Source organism: Xiphophorus hellerii, chromosome 15, assembly GCF_003331165.1.
Source record: "Xiphophorus hellerii strain 12219 chromosome 15, Xiphophorus_hellerii-4.1, whole genome shotgun sequence".
NCBI classification, from domain to species: domain Eukaryota; kingdom Metazoa; phylum Chordata; class Actinopteri; order Cyprinodontiformes; family Poeciliidae; genus Xiphophorus; species Xiphophorus hellerii.
In genome coordinates, this window is record NC_045686.1 from 16,212,783 (window position 1) to 16,229,790 (window position 17,008).

The 17,008-nt window shown below is 38.6% G+C and overlaps 1 protein-coding gene across 4 annotated transcripts; it reads right to left on the reverse strand.

The window, feature by feature from the left end:
* Positions 1–2,725: 2,725 nt before the first annotated feature.
* myb (v-myb avian myeloblastosis viral oncogene homolog) lies at positions 2,726–12,486 on the reverse strand. Of its 4 annotated transcripts, none has more exons than XM_032585995.1 (15): positions 12,354–12,486; positions 10,410–10,527; positions 10,251–10,322; positions 9,712–9,804; positions 8,897–9,117; positions 8,237–8,456; positions 8,063–8,131; positions 7,013–7,117; positions 6,420–6,656; positions 5,809–5,924; positions 5,620–5,722; positions 5,416–5,511; positions 5,025–5,123; positions 4,827–4,910; positions 2,726–4,096 (listed from the first exon to the last, which is right to left on the reverse strand). In XM_032585995.1, exons 1-15 carry the CDS (start codon positions 12,374–12,376, stop codon positions 3,977–3,979), a joined length of 1,776 nt encoding a protein of 591 aa, XP_032441886.1. In that variant the 5' UTR covers positions 12,377–12,486; the 3' UTR covers positions 2,726–3,976. The 4 variants fall into 4 exon arrangements, with proteins under 4 accessions (XP_032441886.1, XP_032441885.1, XP_032441883.1 ...); XM_032585994.1 differs by having other exon boundaries at positions 2,726–4,099; XM_032585992.1 differs by having other exon boundaries at positions 5,013–5,123.
* Between the last annotated feature and the right edge of the window lie 4,522 nt (positions 12,487–17,008).

Here is a 17,008-nt window from a genome sequence, read left to right on the forward strand (position 1 = left end):
GAAATGCGAGATTACTTTCTGCCACTGGTGACCTGTGGCCAAGTTCACAACGTTTTGCATCATCATTCGAACCTTTTCGAAAAGTGACAGTTATAAGGTGCTGTTAGTATAACACAAATCTTGAATTTTTTTAAGCTTTTATTGCATTACATGGAGTAATCACCTGCGAGGTGTAAGCTTCTTTTCCACAAGTTATCTTTGAGAAACATTTCCCAATCCACTATATTGTTAGTGGACTGTTATAAACATATAATTTTACATTGTTTTTGTCAATACACCATCATCTTCTCAACACACTTTCACACACAGAGGCAGCTGTCAGCTCAGAGAGTGGAAGCAGGTGTTTGTGAATCTCATGAGGTTTGGGGTCTTTTTTGAGTGAGGGGGGTGAAGCAGAAGATGGTGAAATTCCCAATGTGAAAGTCTGCTTCTTGCTCTTTCCTCTTACTATAACACACACACGCCCGCCCGCACGCGCATGCCGACACACACACCCACTCAGACACAAAACCACATTCAGTGACAGAAGATTTCAAAGCTATCAAGTTGAGCCAAAACTGATCCAACTTAACCTACAGTGCCCTAGAGTACTTTGTGAAACTCTTACACATTTTGTCACATATGAACCACAAATTTTAATATGGTTCAGTCAGATTTTTTGTGATAGATCAGTATAAAGAATAGCAGCAGAAGAGAATAAAGTGTTGAAATAAAGTCATAAGAACACACAAACCTGTAGAAGAAAATAATTTTGCCAGATGAAGGTTATATTGAACTTTTTTGACCCACATGCAAAACGTTGTGTGGCAGAAAACTTTAACTCTGAAACATGGCGGTTTGCATATGCATTTTTTTCACAAGAGAAAGGAAAGCTGGTCAGACCTGATGTGAAGATAGAACTAATGCATAAAAATGTCTTGGGGAAAAAAACATTGAACTGGGGCAAAGGTTTAATTTGCAGTAGACAACACCCAGAAACATACAGCCAGAGCTAAAATGAAATGGTCAAAAAGATACGTACAAGAGTTAAATGGCCCAGTAGCACTTAAGAAAAAAAATCAAAAACTGTAGCAATTCTCAAAAATTGATGTTCAGATTATCTCTAACTAATCTCACTAAGATTGATCTGCTATGGAGAAAAAAAACTAAACAAACAACAAAAAAAACAATGAAATTTTCAGTCAGATGACCAAAGCTGGCAGAAGCTTTGGCTGCAAAAGTTTTGCAGCTGTAATTTCAGTAAAAAGTAGTTCTTGAAGGTATTGACTTGAAAGAAACATACAAAAATGAACAATGTCTGAGGTCTCATGGAGTGCAAAGGGAATCCTATAGATATATTTTTCTGCCTCTGTGGTGGAATCAGTCGTCTGCTATGGTGTGGTCTGCTGGAGCAGAAGCTTATCAACAAAGTAAACAGTTAGATGACTTCATAGGGAAAGCCAGCTTTGTCATAGTATGTATGTTCCTTCGACTCAGTGCAAGTAGTGGGAGAAAAGAGAACTTTAACAAAAGAGAAAATCTTTAGTTAAAGTTTGATCCCGCTGTAGAACTTGAGGCTCTTTAGTGGCTGGCTGCTACATCCCAAATACACAAAGTAGCCTCATTAAAGGTTGTTCCTCCCAGTATCTGTAAGCCTGCATAACCACCACAGCTCCCAAATAACCTAATAATGTTTACAACGCTAATGTTATTTGCACAGGTTTACATATTCTTGGACATAATCTGTCTTTGCACAAATATTCAAATGCATAGTTTGAACATTTTGTATATTATCTTAGTATGCTTAGGGTATGGATGAGCTCTTACCATGTATTTTTGATATTACTGTACGTAAGTTTGTCAATTCTGATCGACAGATAAATGTCAACAATGATTATTACACTCATGATAAAACTATTTTGTCTGGTGTCTGCCTTAAATATCACAGTTCCTGCCAAAAGTGTCTGTCTTCATGAATGTCATTTCTGTTTATGTGTCCCTCTGAGAGTTCAGCTCGAGATAGGAATCTATATTTGAGGGCAGCGTGGTGGATCAGGGCGAGGTGGGTGTGCAGATGGCTGGAGGGAGCGCGGAGGGGAGGGGGTGTAAATATAGCTACTGGACTGAGTCAGGGCCCCTTAGGTTGCTAGCCCTCACAGGAAGGACAGTCTCCTCCAGAGACTGAATGTGGAACTCATAGGTTTGAGCATGTGTGTTTTATACTTTTTCACATTTCTTATGGTCATGGCCACACGTGTTAGCGGCCTCTATGTGAGGGAGATGAGAATATGCTAAACATCTGCTTTTGCACACATGCGGTGTCCTCTTATCCTCATTTAAAAAAAAAAAAAAAGCAACGGTTGACAATATTTGCCTATTTTCTGCTTGATAAACGGTCCAACCTATTAGTGAACAGTAGAAGGAAGAAAAAGTTTTATGATATGCACTACACGGTTTTATGACAACAAACCTTTGTATCGACAAGACCGAATGAAGGAAAAGGTGGAGAAGGTATTTGAATACTACAAAGCTGACAGAAATTTGAATACTACGGATCAGGTCGCACTTTAGAAACACAAGATCATGGAATCATTCATTTGCTACAGAGAGATGACTTTAGACAATTATGAGACTTTTACAATATTTCCCAACTTAGACATATGGAAATACTGTTGTCTCTGAATTGTTTTTTTTACTAATGTATAACTTCAAATGTCCACACAAATAACAGTCAATAACACAAATATTTAATAAAAACAGCACACTTTATTTGCTTGGCGGTATACAAAAGTATAAAAACATGAAAACTTGGCATCTATAAATGCTTTCATAAAAAAGTCCAAAGCTAGTATCAAAAAAGGCATAAGTATAAAAAAAAAAACATCTGTTAAGTGTTTGACAAAGGCTACCTTGATTCTCTGAATGAAAACAAATGCTGATGAAGTACACTTTACAAAAACAATACAAAACTATCAAAAGTTTTCTTTTTAACTGATACAAAAGTTTCAAGAGGGCTTTTGTTTGTAGTAGGATATAAAAACATCAGTGTTTAATTCTTTCATTTTACAGAAAGTCAAGAGCAGCTTGGTTTTTACTCTTACTCGGTGAAGCTCATTTCAGATTTTGAAATGCATAGTGTAGTCTCTATTTATCTCTTTCCATAAACATATTCATTTGTTCATACATTTGTCCCAATGTAAAAGCCAGAAATGCATCGTAATTTGAAATGAAAACATATTTCTTGGTGAAATAAAGATCCAAATGTGGTAATACTACTGTTGGCCAGATTTACGTAAGAACAAACATAACAGTTCTTATGTGTTTATATGACCAAACACTTGAAATTTTCAGCAGAACCACATACCCTTTAGAAAAAATTAAATAATTTCAAGAGTAAAATTCAAAGGTCAGTTTGGAAATTCTTATTATGCCTTTTGGATGTATGATAATGCTAACAGGGCTTAAATACTTAAAATTACAACACTGCTCAATTGGTGGATTGTAAAACAATTACATAGTCATAATCCGGAACAAAAAAAAAACAAACAGGAACAAACAAACAAATAAATTAACTTGTTCTTTATATTAATATCAAAATTTGTAACCAATAATACAGCCCAACGCAAACCTTTTCCCATTTATAATACAACAGTTATAAAAACATAAAGCAGACAAAAAAGGATGGACAATTTATATATATCTATATCTATATTTATATATAGATATAGATATATATATACTGTAGATATATATATATATATATATAAAAACAAAACTCAAATTCTACTTAAAAGGTAAAAAAAAAATAAAAAACGTGTTTAGTCTTTGGTTGGTTGAAATCCAACAAGTTTGAGTGTAAAAACACAAATGGCATAAAAGCCTCTCCCAACTGTTGTACCACAACAAATATTTTAAAAACCTGCGAAGCTGAGTCCAACGCAGGGAGTGTTGACGTTTACAGATCAGATCTCTTTTGTATTGTGCCTCTCTCCATTGTCTACATCACCAGTGTCCTTGTGGGATAAGTGTTGATGTACTTGTGGTTCTGCTCAGAGGCCAAAATGTGTTCCTCTGTCTTCCCACAGGTAGCTGGTTCCCAAGAACTGAGCTGCTGCTGCTGCTGTGGAAGAAAAGGAAAAAAATGACACTGATGAGTATCTTTATATGAACTCATATTCATATTTTTTGTGCTTACATTATTTATTATGAATGAGTTAAATGTGTGCATGCAGAAGTTATAATAGAATAATTTCGTTTTCAGACATTATTCTGTTGTGGTTCAACCGTGAAATGTTTAGAAGAGACTGATTAATAAAACTTGATATGTTCCTTATTTGTCACAAATAAACAAATTTACAAAATCATTGCATAGACAGAGGTCAAAAAAACAAACATAGCTTTGTAGGCAACATGTTAAAGATGCGCCGATCAGGCTTTTTCTCAGCAATACCAATGTTCGTTTTTCTCATCGGTCTTGATAGATTCAAAATTTTGTTCTGAACACTTCAACATATAAAAAAAGAAATATGCTGCAGGTGCTTTAACAGCAGTTCTGTTATCCAACTCAAATACAAAGGATTGTCCCCATCTTTCCAATTTTCAAAAAAGCGCTTTAGTACATAATGTTACTCGATGTGTTTATAAACTTAAAAGTTAAGGAGTTCTAAGTTTTCATCCACTTAATCAATAGGAAAACTGTTAGAACAAAATTTTCAGAGTGCAGCCAGTAACGTAGACTTGATTTTTATTATTTCATGGTTGTACCGAAACAGTTTTTGTGCATAATAAATTCTCTATTTTATTTAAGAAAGTGTAATTTATTTACTAGATGAGCTTAATTTACATACCTGTAGTGGGCTGTTCATGTCTCTGTGAGGAAGATGGTAGGGCTTGTGTCCATCCTCACTTAGTAATGAGCTAGTAAGTAGATCCTGACAAAAAGTTAAGAAACAAAATCAGTATGAAAATTCTTATGAGGTTACAGATAACATTTGAGTAATCAAAGTTGCAAGGTTTCAGTGTCGTAAACTCACATGTGGACTTACAGGTACTTCCTGTGCGGAGGTGTTGGGGGAGAAAAGCTGTGTGTTGAGTTCTTGTCCCTCCCACTGCATGCAAGGGCTCCTCTCACACGGGGATTCCACCTTAGCACCGAAACACATCCATGTCATACAGCGCACATGATCATACATCCACAAAACAATGCAACCGACGTGCTGATCACAAATGCTTGCAAGCAGGAAAACAGACTTCACGCAAACTGTTTGCACATATTTGCATTAAAGATAACAGGAGAAAACCAAAATAAAACTTTTGACAAGTTTTCAAAACATACACACATAACCTTCTACATTTGTCTTTATTGCGTGAAGATTATTGCATTTATTTTTTGTTGTTGTTGCAGGAGTGTACGTCATTAGGATGTGTGGAAAGTACCTCTTGTTTTATCTTCTTAAGTGGGGGCTGGTCAATGGCACACTCCATGGGTTCTTGTTTGATAGACTCAACCATTTGCTGCTCCAAAGTTGGACTCTACAATAAAAAAGACCACTATGTCAATAAATCTTTTCGTTCAAAACAAGCTTATGCAAAAGTACTTAAAGTGACAGGAATTCACACACTGGTTTTATTTTCCCTCACCTGTAGTTTGAGAGATCCGTGAAGGCCCAAAGTTGATCTGAAAGGAGTGGGTGTACGAGGGTTCGACTCCAGGATCGATCGACGAATGTTTGGAGTTCGGAATCTGAAAAGGAAAACATAAACAGTGATTGAAAAGAGACGCATGGTCAAATCTGTACATTAAAATGATAAAAGTTCAACTGTACTTACATTTCATTCTCTTTCTGTGGCCTAATAGAGTGGTCGATAAGAGGTTTGGTGTCTACAGCCATGCTCATTCGCAGACTGTCATCGGAGTGTTCTGGACTCATAGATTGGCTGAGAAACTGCGAAACAGACGAGAGAAAACGAGTTAGTCAAAGTCTTACAACAGATTGTCCTTGAGGGTGGAAAGAACTTGGATTAAAAAATGACATCTAAGGAAAAAAAAAAGAGTGGTGACACTACTGGAGGCGGATCAAGGTGAGAAACACTAGATCTAAATGATTCGTGCTGTTGTGGGAAGACAGGTTGGTGATTAGACGGATTCTGATCACTTTCAACTATTTTAACTACCTGCGAGGGAGAAAAGGGAAGATTTCTGACTGGTAAGGACTTTGGAGTTGAGCAGATGACCCTGCCTGTTTCCAGATCCAAGAAGCGACTGGTAGTGCCTTCGCCCTCTAAGGGGAGGCTCTGGAAATAGGGCAGTGAAATATGGGTCAAGACCCAAGACTAAGAAAATCTTCACAGCAAATTCTCACGCCTTGCCTTTCCTATGGAAACAGTTCTATGCAGGAACATGTACTGTATGCTTCTTTAATGGTAATGCAGAAACTTACGGAATCAATGACGGATTCCATGAAGTCAGGGATTGCGTTTGTGAATGTCGGGCTGCTGTGATGGCTGCCGGCGGTGCTGCTGGCCCGTGTGGCTGAGGCACTTTCTTCAGGTAGGCAGCTCTGGTCAAGAGGCAGTGCCGGGGCAGCGGTCTGGAAGTGTGATAAAGACGTGGCAGCACCATCCAAACTGCTGGTCAAAGAGCTCTGGGTTGCCCAAGACGGAAAACTCAAATTCATCTGGAGAAGTGGAAAAAAAAAAAAGTGATGTTGAGGGGCAAAAATGCATGGAAATCAAATGTGAATAAGTGCTTAACAAATAACACAAAAAAGAGAAGAAGAAAGGGAACTTTAAATTAAAAAGCAACAGAAGTGTTGAGCAGACGAAAGTTGCACAAGGGGTCACACACACAGTAGAGAAATAGTGATAAGGTCCTGTTTCATCACTTTTGCAGAAACAAACCCCCCAGATGTTTCCTCCTCCTTATTCACGCAAATACACACGTCCGACCACTGTCCTCAAAGACAGGGTCAAAAATACACACGCATAAATTGTGCTGTCACAATTTCACACCCAGACAAACGTCTTGACTTACTGATAGGGATGGCTGGATTTTCAGCTCATTCTCTGTCGCCATGAGCAGCCGTTCGATCTCTTTTACTCTCTGCTCTTTCTCAGGATCCTCGTCACCATAGTGTCTCTAGAAAGAAGTTGGCATTGGGGGAACAAATTAGAACATTCCTATATTTGCTTCCCAGACTGCAGTGATAGCAAGTGAACACGCAGGTGGCATGTGTAAGTTACAAATTCCCAGGTCTTTTGCTAATGTGGAAATGTGACAAATACGCATCGGACACCAATGAAGTGCTGCAGATGTTTTTTTAAATGAGACATACACAGCAGCAGGGGGTTAATTTGATATTATTTTCTTCATATTTTAATTAGAAGAACAACAAAAAACACTTTATTAAAACTGTTTTTTATATTATTAGACAATATAGCACTATTTTAATGTAAAAAACATGACCTAATTTTACTAGTATAATTGTGCTTAATTGGATAACATGTGACAAAATATTTGGGTGAATATTTAGTGAATTTGGATTCACTTGGGTTCTATATTATTTGATGCTATTAAAGTGGACTAGTTTGTCTTGGAGTGTATTACCTCCGATAAAATAGGTGTTTTATAAATGAAATTAATTGAATCAAATTGAAGTAAACTGCAGGAGGACTTGCAGATAAACGTGGGCTGGTTTAAAGGAGTCAAAGTTTCAAAACGGCTAAATTTTACACCTTAATGTCCTTTTAATGAGATGCCTGCAAATGTTCTGGAGCGACTTGTGTTTTCTCTGGCCTTATGGACCACAGACTAGAACAGCTGTGTTGCTGGGCACTGCCAGTCGACTGGCTGAAAGAGGACTCTTACATTTTTCGGCTATTAAGGCAAACATTTTACAGAATTTAGATTAATTAGACACTTAAAACAATTTCAGAGATTATTATTATTATTTTTTATCTCTATATAAAACCGTAGTTTTTATCTTATACAGGCAACTTAATGAGAAAATGACCACCATACGACTGACATGTTGCTTAAAGATATTAATGAAAATTGTTATCATAGGTTGTTTAAAGTTCTTACTTGTATAGCAGCAGTCCCGTGCTGGGGAATGTTCAGGATGTTTAAATGCAGAGCCATCGGGAATGGCAGCTGTTGAATCAAGCAAAGACATTATGTTATTATTTTATTTCAGGATGTCACTTTTTTTTCTTTTTTGCCGTTTTATATTTGCTCCAAAATTTGAAGTTTACTTACTCTGTGTGTTTCAGATATGTAGTTGTAGGTCACAGGAGGCAGCTGTGCGTGGCTCGGTGAGTGGTAGGGGAAGCTCATGACGTGATTGGTGGTCTTGGTGTAGCCGTGGTTCATGGACAGTGAGGAGTTGCTGTTCTTCGATGTGCTCTGAAGGTAGCCCTCTTGTTCAACCTTTCGCCTCATGGTGGAGTTCCAGTGGTTCTTTATGGCGTTGTCAGTCCTGCAGGTTGCAAGGAAAACATGGATTAAATGAGCGATGTTTTATTTAACACACCCACGACCTACTGAGACCCGTGTCCGAAAGTTGTGCTCCAGACATATTATCAACACAGACACATGCGGGCTGACACAGATAAACAAAGTCTCAGTCAAACACACAAGCCCATGCGTGTAGTTGATAAAGTTATCAGAACACAGCAATTACAATAATCTTAGAGCTATCTCTTTATCTGTTGATATTCTTTTCTACACATTTGTTTCAATAAAAGTCAACCTACCCTACAGTCAATGCCTATTTCTCATTTTGCTTTGCCTTCTCAAATGTCCTATTTCGGCCTCCTAACCGCAGCGTTGCGCAGCTAACCAGCAAGGGCTCCGTGATTCATCCAGCTTCTCTTTTTCCTCCCACTCCCCCAAAGCCTTCTTCATTCTCCGCCTCACCTGCCAGGAAGCAGCTTGGCGATTTCTGCCCAGCGGTTTCCCAGCTTCTCGTGAGCTTGGTAGATGATTCTGTCCTCCTCCTCGGTCCACGAGGTCTTCTTGACCTCTGGGTTCAGGTGGTTGTGCCAGCGCTCGCGGCACTGCTTGCCGATGCGTCCCTTCAGGTGCTTGGCGATCACCGACCAGCGCTTGGCTCCGTACTTCTGGACCAGCTCGATCACCTTTGGTGTTTAAGGGAGAAACAAAAAGTGCAAAGCCAACAAGAGGAGGAGGAACAACGTGAAAAGGAAGTCAATAGTAGAGGATGGGCATGGGGGAAGAGGAAGGATGGAGTAATCACAGGGAACAGAGGGAGAAGTAAAGGTAAAGATATGATAGGCAGAGGGAGGGAGAAAACACAAAAAAGAGAAATTACTTTAACTCTTTGAAAGTTGCACATAATTCATGGTTTCTATTTAACCAGTGGAGGTGACTCGGAGCACCTGCTGGTGAGCAGTGAGGGATTTTCCAGTGGAACTTTAGCTTGTCTGCTAATAATCACAGTGACAGCATGTGGGTGGAAATATAACTCCTTTGAATTAGCTCAATGCATACATGCCACTGATTAAGATCAACCAAGTTATATGTTGTGTAATTACACCTTTAAAATGTGCAACAGCAGATGGCTGAATTGCTTCAGAGTTGTTGCTATAACCACTCAGGAACATAAAGTAATTGTTTTTGATTCTTACACCGCGTTTCCTGTGAGTCAAAACTGTTCACTTCAAATAGACCTTAATGCTAAATACGGCTCATAAAATGTGGTGTTTTCTTACCCTCTGGTCTTCTTCTTTGGTCCAGGGCCCCTTAATCAGTTCTGGGTTGAGAACCTTCTGCCATCGGTGTTGGCACTGCACATCTGTACGATTCTGGGAATTTGGAGAGAAAACGCCAACTTCATTTTGCTGTTGCAATAGAGTAACTTGCACATGTTAATCAAATCAAGCCAAGTATTAAAGAAAAAATTTGTTTTACCAACACTCAACTAAAATGAGTCAAAAATCATTCAGACTTTTTACAATAAAAGCTTTAATTGATCTAATTACAGCCCTTGAATTAGATAAATGGGAGAGCGTCAGCATGACTGGATTTTCCTTAGATGTATTGAGGACATAGTAATACAGCGTGCCCCCTGCCCCACTTGTTGCTGATAACTGGTAACCAGTTAGGTGAAAATCATTGTAGTAATTGTAACAGTATTTTTACTCAAGGTTAAGACCGATCCATGCTGACCCTTCTTAATTAGACGTCTTTTGTTTAAATATTTTACCTGTGCATGCCCTCTATCGCCCTCCATTACAAATTTATAACTTACAGCTAATAGACTTGCAATTAGTTTCCAATCTTCTGATCCGTGAAGTTCAACCAGTTTCTTCAGCTTCTCATCCTGAATAAAAGACAAAATATGATTGTCACTGCAATAATCAGACACTAGTTTGTCTAAAGATAGGAATTTTAAACTTTTTTTGCATACCTCTTCTCGAGTCCAGCGCGTTTTTCCAAGGTGGCGTTTCCCTACTTTGGCGAGAGTCCCGTCATAGTCATGTTCGTACATATCTGTCTCCTCCTCATCTTCCTCGCTACTGTAAACACTGTGAATGTACACACACAAAAAAAAATAATTTTTCAACCCAGTTTAATCAGTGTAAAAAGTTTTAGTGTAAGAAATTAGATTAGGCAAATACTGGAAGAATGAACATGCCTCTCTCTAATCATCACGTTGGAGAGTTAATAAAAAGAAAAAGGAAAACCCAGTCTGTATTCATCAGGTGTCAAAAACAGAGAACCAGTCATTCTTGAAGGTTTGGGTGCAGGCTTTGAGCCAAGACACTCACAAGCAAAGAAAGAAAAAAAAGAAAGAGGGAAGAACAGCAAGCTGAAGGGAGGGAGGGATAAAGGGAGGGAATGAGAAACAGAGAAGGATGAACAGGTTCCAGTGTTTTTGGTTTCCACAGATACTGGGATTGGCATGTGTGATCATCATTTTGTGACCCCAACATGTTCAGACCTGCGCGGCATTGTACATCACAGTCTTGCACGCATGCACACACACACACACACACCCCTGCACACGCCCACACACACACACACACTCACAAGGAACTGGTTAGCCAATCAGATTGATGAACAATGTTAACGTGGAAGTCAGGTAGGGTGCTTGGAAAAGAGCAACAGGTGAACAGACATCCCACTGTGTGTGTGTGTGTGTGTGTGTGAGAGAGAGAGGTATTTATTGTGCATTATCTTCCTCATTCCACTTCTTTTTTCATAATGTATAAGGTGTGACTGAATGATCAACAGCATTAACATTATTGAAAAGTACACAAATTAACCCTAATGATTAACTACAGTTTATGATTTTGTTTGTTTGAAGCAATAAATACAAACTGCTGTTTCATTAAAGAGCATTGCATAATATAGCTAGTTGACAATTCACAATAGAATAAGCAAAGCTGACTAAAGTTTGTGTAAAAAATAAAAATGAAAAAAATATCGATCTTTGCAATTCCGTTTAAATTAAACTATGCCGCTTTCACGTTAATATTCTAAACCTAAGAACTTTGTAAAACAGAACAAACTCTCCATATGCAAGTGTAATATACGTTAATCAGCATAAATATATGGGGAAACTCTATACAGCTATTCAATTCAATGAATAATTTAACTGAAAATAGAATAGGGTAATACGTGAAAAACGTAGCGCAGGTACTGCAGAGGACGCTGTGAAAGGGCAGTTTCCAAAATAGCAGAGTGCGCTCCTCACATTCAGAGATGCTGCACAACACTTGCAAACTGAATCAAGCCGGGTTTAGAAATGCCACCTTATGCAAATACCAATGTAATTTACAGAAAGAAAAACATAAAAACGAAAGTAACAGTTTTCGTAAAACCGCTGGGAACTGGTCAGCAGACCGAGAGGCGCTTAACAATGACTGCTTCAAAACTTTTTTTTTTTTTTTTTTTTAATTAAACATAAGATCCGAAAGGGGCTTTGCCGTTTAAATATTGACATATTGACAAGCAGGCTGTTTTAATTAAGTGTATTAGGCGATTATTGAGCGCAGCTCCACCGGTGTCCACGCACCATCTCGCTCACAGCGTGGCGTTAACTCGCGAGCGTGTGTGTGTGTCACTGACAGCAGTGAGGAGCGCACATGCCAGATGACCACCACCTGTCATTGGCGCGAGCGCGACAACCTCACCATCAACAAATGCCAAGAAAACACAGAGGCTTTCACACACAAGCCGCACAAAAAGCAGATAATTAACTTTTAAAAAAGCCATGTGAGCGCTGTAGAAAATATGCCGCTTTAAACGCTCCATTTATAACAGCAATAAATGGAGGCGAACAACTTGCATATAACAAGGAAAACTGTGAGTAGAAACGAGAGTTTATAGTAGTTTATTTGCTTTTTACCTGTTTTTGGGCCGCCGAGTCATGGTAAAGTGTAGCCAGCGGCTTGCAGCAGGTTGCGCCGAGCGAGTACTTTCGCTATCTACGCCGTGTTTGTTCTCACTGCGATCAGGCAGGCTGACATTAATTTAAACTGCTGCGGACTCGCAGGGGGGCTCCTCCCCTCCCGTTCTCATCCCGGTCAATTTGGCGCTCCTCGGCGCTTTCGCTCCACTGCGCATGATCACAATGCTGTATACTTCACTTGCAGTCAGACTATTTTCCGACTGATTTTAAATACACATAAGACATCAAATTTTATTGTTTTAAAATGTTTTATTTGGCTATGATTAAAAATATATATCTTCACAGTTACATTTTGTGGTTTAACTTGTAGTTTTGATGCATGAAAAGTAGATATTTTCCACATTTACAAAGTTTTACTGAAGTGCTCACTACGCTACAGCCTTGTTTCAGGCGCTCTCTGTGTTATCATCAGCGCTTAACTTTTTTGTGAGCATTTACTTGCTTCTTCATTTCCCGTAAAAAAAAAAAACAAGAGGGAAAGGGAAGTCTTTGGACCAACAAGAATAGGTTTGCACTCCAGGAAAATTAAGTTGAGAGTACTTCCAGCGTTCAGCCACCTGCTCAGCGGAGTGCCCCCGCTGGTGTTGTTGCAGATGTTTTCCTGCGATAAAACTCGCAACAAAACCTTGTCTTATCATCCCGCGACAAAACCCGCCTACACAAACAAAGTTAAAGAAATCCAGTAGCACTAAAACTATTTGTGGAAATTTATTGCTCGTGTAATTCATAGCTCTGGCGCTTTCATGTTCGCTGAGCTATTCCTACATTTTCTTTTTGAGTTCTTTTTTCTCAAATATTGCATATGACCCATATAACAATACAGAGCAAGTTCAACCTGTTTTTCTGCAGCTATTCTCAAGAGGATGAGTAAGAAAATAATGATCTTGCATAACTTGTATTTTTTCCCCCTCTTTTTTTTTCCAGAGCAAGGCTCGTTTTTTGTTCTGATTATTTTTGTGTTGTTTTTGAATTGTCCATGTGCCAAAACTGTCCTTACTCAAGCATTCATTGCAGGAAGGAGGGGACTTAATGCTTTATTTGTATAAATGTGTCTTCTCATTGTATTAGTTCCTCCATACGCGACCGTATTGTCCTGGTCACTTGTAATTACCATCACCCCAGGACAGCCTATTGTCCCAGGATAAACTATTATAATAGGGGGCGGACAATGGGGTATACACATGCACTTGTACATGTTGCCATGGATAGAAAGTCTCACTTTTACGTGCAACAAACACTGTACTTATAATAAACTCAATCAAATTATTACACCAAGTTATTACTTACAAATTAAAGGCATACAATGTGCTTGCTAATCCAGAGTTGCTCTCTAAAGGTTTGGCTCAGATTTTTATTTCCAATGATTATCATCACCGATCCATGATGTAATGCATCACTGTTGCTTAGATGCAATTACTTCCAGGCTTCCATTCCTACGCACACCTGTGTGCACATGCATTACCACCTGTGCCTCGAGGAGGTGGTATTTCTATTCCATTCAAATTCCTTATTACATAGCAGGTATGTCAGATCGCAATGCAAGATTCCCCACATATAAAAGAAAGTGGGTCTGATAAAGTGGTTCAGCATGTATGGTCAACATTTGTTAAATCCCATTTTTATCAACTTTTAATCCTGTTTTTAATTGACTCCTGTGACTATCTCTATAAATTTGAACAAACCCCCATATTCATATAATACTACTTTTCCCTCGAGGGTAATATTTTCAAACTGCACATAGTTATCTGAAACCAAATTGAGACAAGAGAACGAGGCTATGCAAATTGCCCGTAGTAGGTCAAACAGGAAGTCCTCAGACCTATTGAAGGTTCAGCCTGGGACATTTGCATGGGCGCGATTGGACAGGTTGATGGCAGGCATTATAATGGCTGACCACTTTGCAAAGCCATGTGTGCACAGGTTGGCTCATTTGAATGATTTTAATGACAGCTCCTTGCCTTGATATCATCCCATCTAGCTTTCAAATCCAGGGCTGGGACAACAAAACATACTCATTGTTGGTTGTGCCATAGTCTGCTTACCTGTATGTGTATGTGAACTAGAGCACTGAAAAAAGGCACATTCCAAGTCAACCAGTTGGTAGAGGTGATTGTGTGTAGTTGTGAGGTTAAAAATATAAACTTTTGGTCTGATAACTGTTGATGAAAGAATGATCATAGATTAGATGTTTATTAGTTTGCAGCAGTTTACATTATTCCCACTATTTTTAGGACAAGTAGCTTTTTGCATAAACATAATGCATACAAATGAAATATCATAACATTAATTGTTTACAGTGCCTTCCAAAGTGATCATAACCTCTAAATTTTGTCACATTTTGTCATGTTATTACCACAAACTACAATGTACTGTGTCAGGATTTTAGATGACAGACCAGCAATCCAGTTCAAAAACAGGAAATGAAAGGAAAGTAGTCCACTGTTTTCAAATTTTGTCCAAAAAACCTGAAAACAACTGTGTGCATTTTTATGTGGGTTTATTTATCCCACATAAACCAGTTTCATCCCTGTGCCTATAGTAAAAATCCCTATCCCCATAGCATTATGCTACCACCACCATATTTTACAATGATAATGGCGTGTTCAGGAAGATATCAAGCGCAAGCATTTTTCATGCAGATCAAAAAGTTGAATTTAGGTCTTAACCCATAAAATCACCTTCTTTCATGTGTTTGCCATGTTCCATAAATGGCTTGTAGCAAACTGTGAATACTACTTGGCTTTCTTCTTGCAACTCTTTCAAAAACATCAGCTACTGTGGAGACCATGACCAAGATTTCTATATGCTAACAGAGTGTCTTCCCTGAGCTGTTGCTCTCTGCAGGTCCTTCCGAGACACTATGGCTACTTTTCTAGTTTACTTCACTTGGCTGGCCAGTCGGTTTAGGTGGGCAGCTATCTCCTGGTAGATTTGCAAAAGTTTCATCTTCTTTCAATGTATGGCTGTACACCCAGGACTCCTTTTAATTTTCAAAGTTTGCAGCATTGTTTTACAACAACGCTTTAATTTTATTCCTCACCGTTTTGGTGAAATCTTCACAAAACATGAAAAATGTTTAAAGCTTACGAATATTTTTTTCAAAGTACATACGATTATGTATTTAATTCTATTACTTGCAACCTTGAGTGCCTCATTTTTTTTTTCCTTCATTGAATAGTTGTCAGAACCTAACTACCAGTAGAGCTTGTTTTGCATTTTCCTTTGGGTGAGCTCCTGTCAAAGACTTCCCATAATGCCTGCTGCCCCTAGCAAATTATGTAAAACATTATCTCATATCCAGTGCCAACTCTTTAGATAGACTTTACCCCTCACCCACTGCATGCACAGTAGCTTTGTTTTCTGCTAGTGCAACAGGATTAATGCATGTTCAAATTTACATCCTGTTGTGGACAGATTTGCATTTTCTTCTGCTTTCACCTGATTCTGTTGATAATAATTGTACCCCTAAAAAATACCTATAAAATTCATAGGAAAATAAAATTGTAGGTGTGCCACATAAACAACCAGCTTAGAAACATTTCTACAAGTTAAACAATACGTACACTGGAATATGCCACTGATCCGCTCATTCTTCTAGCAATCTGTTGTTCCATCTGTTTAATCCAGTTCATCATCGCATTATTGTTTTTCAGGAATTCTTCTTCTCCTACCACTGATTCATTGATATGCCTTTCCCTGAACTCTGTGGCCACGTCTGCAGCACAGATTTGACCAGATACCGTTTCAGAACTGTTCAAAGGGAAACAAGTGTTCAGATGAATGTAGGTGTGAAAAATCACACCTCTGCCTCGTTGCAGCGCATGGCTTACAAAATCATTGCATGTTTTCGTTGATCATCCTATAAGAGACTTCAAAATAATCCCAAAAACATTTAAATAAAATGGACATATCTTTCATCCTGCGTTATGCTTTTTGTTGCATTTTGTTTGCTCAATTATGATTTTTACAGCACAACTTGAGATTAAAGCTACAAACAGCTCTGTAAATTCAGTATTTGTATTTTTTTATATATAGAAATATGTTCCATATCCTATGAAGTTCTCTTTCATGCAGTTGGTGTTTTGAAATGACCCAGAAATATTTTGCTTATGCACAAGGAAGACTTCTCCCCATGTCACCTGTGTGACCCTGTAAAGTGAGCAAGGCTTGTGTCTGTTTTAATTGTATGCATGTGCTCCATATGTGCAAGAGCAGTTGTTTATTTTCACATGTAGATGTGCAACTTCAAAAGAGCAGGAAGTGGAATTTTGAGAGGGGAAACCTCCACCCACCCAGAGGGTGATCACGCACGTCACGCACGCGCACATGCTCTCTTTACCAAAGGTGAACTGTGCACAACACATAGTAAACACCTCAGCCAGCGGCCTCTCTTGATATGAATGATCCTTGATATGAAGATAATAGTTACCTCCTGGTGAACTAAGTCGGTCAAATGTGCCGTTTGTCAAGCTGCCATCTGAACCTTTCAGACAAAAGCTGTAGATTGTGAGGTTAGTCACAATTATCTCACTAAAAGCCTGTCTTCTTTTCTTTGTGCTCTATTTTTAGTTTAGGGAGACACGCCAAGCTTC